The sequence below is a fragment of the Nerophis ophidion genome, linkage group LG28 (assembly GCF_033978795.1).
Source record: "Nerophis ophidion isolate RoL-2023_Sa linkage group LG28, RoL_Noph_v1.0, whole genome shotgun sequence".
Lineage (NCBI taxonomy): Eukaryota > Metazoa > Chordata > Actinopteri > Syngnathiformes > Syngnathidae > Nerophis > Nerophis ophidion.
This window is the reverse complement of record NC_084638.1, coordinates 9,568,172-9,571,977: the sequence shown is the minus strand read 5'-3', so window position 1 is coordinate 9,571,977 and position 3,806 is coordinate 9,568,172. Positions and strand designations below refer to the sequence as shown.

General features: G+C 44.1%; 1 protein-coding gene across 1 annotated transcript in view; it reads right to left on the bottom strand.

Annotated features, from left to right (window-relative positions):
• Positions 1 to 445: 445 nt before the first annotated feature.
• tgm1l1 (transglutaminase 1 like 1) overlaps positions 446 to 3,806 on the bottom strand; it is a 41,599-nt gene continuing 38,238 nt past the window's right edge. Inside the window, exons 12-14 of the mRNA XM_061891423.1 lie at positions 3,164 to 3,324; positions 2,945 to 3,081; positions 446 to 2,870 (exon numbers count right to left, since the gene is read on the bottom strand). Coding sequence (XP_061747407.1) covers positions 2,726 to 2,870; positions 2,945 to 3,081; positions 3,164 to 3,324 — 443 coding nt within the window. The 3' untranslated portion in view covers positions 446 to 2,725. The remainder of the gene's footprint in view (positions 2,871 to 2,944; positions 3,082 to 3,163; positions 3,325 to 3,806) is intronic.

The window sequence follows — 3,806 nt, the reverse complement described above, 5'->3', positions numbered from 1 at the left end:
CAAAAACAGGACCTTTCCCTGTCATTGTATTCTCTTTTTATTTATCATTTACACAACGTGACGACTTCACTGCTTTTGAGGGTTTGTAATATTAGAAACTGATTTAGAGCCGGCCAATAGAATGTCGAACAATTTAGAAAAAAGGTAACAAAAATACCGATTTGGCCCCAAATACCCATTCATACACACAAAAACGCCCATTCGTACAAAGGCAGGACCTTTCCTTGTCATTGTCATTGTCTCGAATGCTGCCAGTGCTAATTAATTTAGGCTGAAAGGAAATTACTATTATGATTCTTTATTTTTTTCAATTTCGGTGCACCTTTGAATGAATGCATCCTCAAATGGTGTATTTTCTGACTCTTACCAGCAGAGGGCAGTAACACATTAGGAAAAAATGCAGGTGGTTACCTGGCAGTTTCTTGAAAGGATGAAACAAGCAACATTTCAGTGGTTCAGTTCCACTTTAATTTGTCCACACGTGATACTAAACACACAAATAAATAGTTAATCAATCCTTCACATTTCAAAGGTGAGCTTGGGTAAAAGGTCAGTGTTTTCCATTCCGATACATATCGTTACTTCAATGCTAACAAAGAGCTTTCTGTCTCCATTTGGATGTGATAAAAAGTGTACAAAGGTTCCCTTTGTGTGATACAGTGATACAAATTATCACATAATAAGGATGCTTAGTTAAGTGCCACAAAAGACTTCATTATAAAAATACACTTTTGTTATTTCAAGGGTTAGAAACACGATACTGACGACGCCACGTTCTTTCTCCCGAGCAGCGCAAAAAATAAGACTAATACTGTACATTTACAGTCACGATCAATGAACATCCTGTCATGGCTGTCTGGAGTTTCCAGTCATTTTTACAACTATTATTTTTTGTGATAGATTGGACCACATACTTGTTGGTCTCCCACAAAAACATTCATGAAGTTTGCTTCTTTTATGAATTTATAATGGCTCTACTGAAAATTCACTGCAATAAGGCGCTTTTGGTAGCCATCCACAAGCTTCCGGCTGAATTTTTTGACCACTCCTCTTGACAAAAGTGGTGCGGTTCAGCTAAATGTGTTGGTTTTCCTGACACGGACTTGTTTCTTCAGCATTGTCCACCTGTTTAAGTCAGGAATTTTGGAAAGGCCTTTCTAAAACCTTCATTCTAGCCTGATTTAGCCATTCCTTTACCACTTTTGACGTGTGTTTGGGGGTCATTGTCCTGTTGGAACACCCGACCGCGCCCAACACCCAAGCTCCGGGTTGGTGATTTTAGCTTGTCCTGAAGAATTTGGAAGTAATCCTCCTTTTTTATTGTCCCATTTAAAGCTCCAGTTCCATTCACAGGCAAAACAGCATAATACTACCACCACCATGCTTGATGGTAGGTGTGGTGTTCCTGGGATTAAAGTCCTCACCTTTTCTCCTCCAAACATATTGCTGGCTATTGTGGCCAAACAGCACAATTTTTGTTAAATCAGACCACAGAACTCTCCTCCAGAAGGTCTTATCTTTTGTCAAAACCCTTGCTCTAAAGTGACACCTTAAGGCTGGACTAAAGTTTGGACAAAAATAAGACCTTCCGGAGGAAAGTTCTGTGGTCGGATGAAACAAAAATTGAGCTGTTTGGCCACAATACCCAGCAATATTTTTGGAGGAGAAAAGGTGAGGCCTTTAATCCAAGGAACAGCATTCCTACCGTCGAGCATGGTGGTGGTAGTATTATGCTCTGGGCCTGTTTTGCTGCCAATGGAACTGGTGCTTTACAGAGAGGAAATGGGACAATGGAAAAAGGAGGTGTGAAGAGGCGGAGCTGACGGGCCGAAGGCGGGGCAGGGCAGGGCACGCTGCAGCCCTTCCCAAGATGGCGGAAAGGAGGCGGAGAATGCTGCCACAATCTAATTCAGGTGCGTGGCTCACACACCGGGACACGATTAACCCATCTCCTCATACTGTATAAAAGGGGAGAAGGAGGAGAAATTGGGGCAGAAGGAGGAGAAGAACCCGCAGTGGCGCATGAGAAGCGAGAGGAACAGAGAGCCATAGACGAGGACGACGACGACGGTGGCTGAAAGAGCGGACCGTGAGCGAGCAGTGGAGGAAGGAGCAGAAAAGCGATCTGATAGATCTATTGCAAAATAAAGAAGTCAAACCTGCTCAAAAGCATGTTTTTCCTGGGTGGTCAATTGAACCCGCACAACGACAGCAAGAGACGGTCACAGGAGGATTACCTCCAAATTCTTCAGGACAAGCTAAAATCATCAGCCCGGAGGTTGGGTCTTGGGTTCCAACAGGACAATGACCCCGAACACAGGTCACAAGCGGTAAAGGAATGGCTAAATCAGACTAGAATGAAAGTTTTAGAATGGCCTTCACCAAAGTCCGGACTTAAACATGTGGACAATGCTGAAGAAACAAGTCCATGTCAGAAAAACCCAACAAATTTAGCTGAACTGAGGAGTGGTCAAAAATTCAACCGGAAGCTTGTGGGTGGCTACCAAAAGTGCCTTATTGCAGTGAAACATGTAAGCAATTATTAACAGATTTGCTCACATTCACAGCGGACCCATAATAAAATCCAGTCACTATCACAAACAAGAGTTGTAGAAACTACTGGAAGCTCAAGACAGCCATGACATGAGGTTCTTTAGAAGGGTATGTCCACTCTTGATGGTGACTACATTGTGTTTGTGAAGAGTAAATAAGAGTCCGGGCCAGGTCACTCTTCCAGAACAACGATGTCCACCACTCCGTGCACCTGTGTCAGCTGTTTGCAGTCCAGAGACGCCACCAGCTTCCTGGCCCCGGGCTGGGTGGGGATGAAGTGTTCCGTCAGCGTGACGGTGGACAGACCACCCACGTCCCTGGGGAAAGTTGAAACCATGAGTCAAACACATGGCCTGGGAATCCGAAGGAACCGTTTCTGGTTCTTACTTACCCCACGACCACTTCATGGCCCTTCTGCAGACCCAGACCTTCCACCCTGAAGACCACATCCTTCAGCGTCCTCGGCAGAGGGTTGGTAAACGTGATCTTGGCCCCCATTTCCTGTCCCACTACAGCTTTCCCCAAAGGCTGCCAAGAATACGTTCAAGACGTCACTATACGAAAAAATTGACTAATTTCGAGGTCCTTTTTTTTAGCGAGGAAAGCCCACCGTGATGTTGAGGTCGGGGGTGCGGAGCCTGAAGGTGGTTTGGTTGGCCAAAACCTGTTTGGTCTCGGTGACTCTTCCGGACAAAGTCAGCATCAGCGCCGCCTGGTCCACCAGCTGGTTTTGGTATTGTTGGTAAGGCAGAACCCACTCGATGGTCTTCTCTGTGTGAGGACATTGGATAGAATGACTTGTAAACTGGCTTAAGGTGGAGGATACACATTTACTCTTAGGACCCAAATGGGACCCGCTCATTAAAAAGTTGTAATTTTGATATATATTCAAACCCTGTTTCCATATGAGTTGGGAATTTGTGTTCGATGTAAATATAAACAGAATACAATGATTTGCAAATCCTTTTCAACCCATATTCAGTTGAATATGCTACAAAGACAACATATTTGATTTTCAAACATATTTATTTTGCAAATAATCATTAACTTTAGAATTTGATGCCAGCAGCACGTGACAAAGACGTTGGGAAAGGTGGCAATAAATACTGATAAAGTTGAGGAATGCTCATCAAACCCACAGGTGTGCAGGCTGATTGGCAACAGGTGGGTGCCATGATTGGGTTTAAAAACAGCTTCCCAAAAAATTCACAAGAAAGGATGGGGCGAGGTACACCCCTTTGTCCACAACTGCA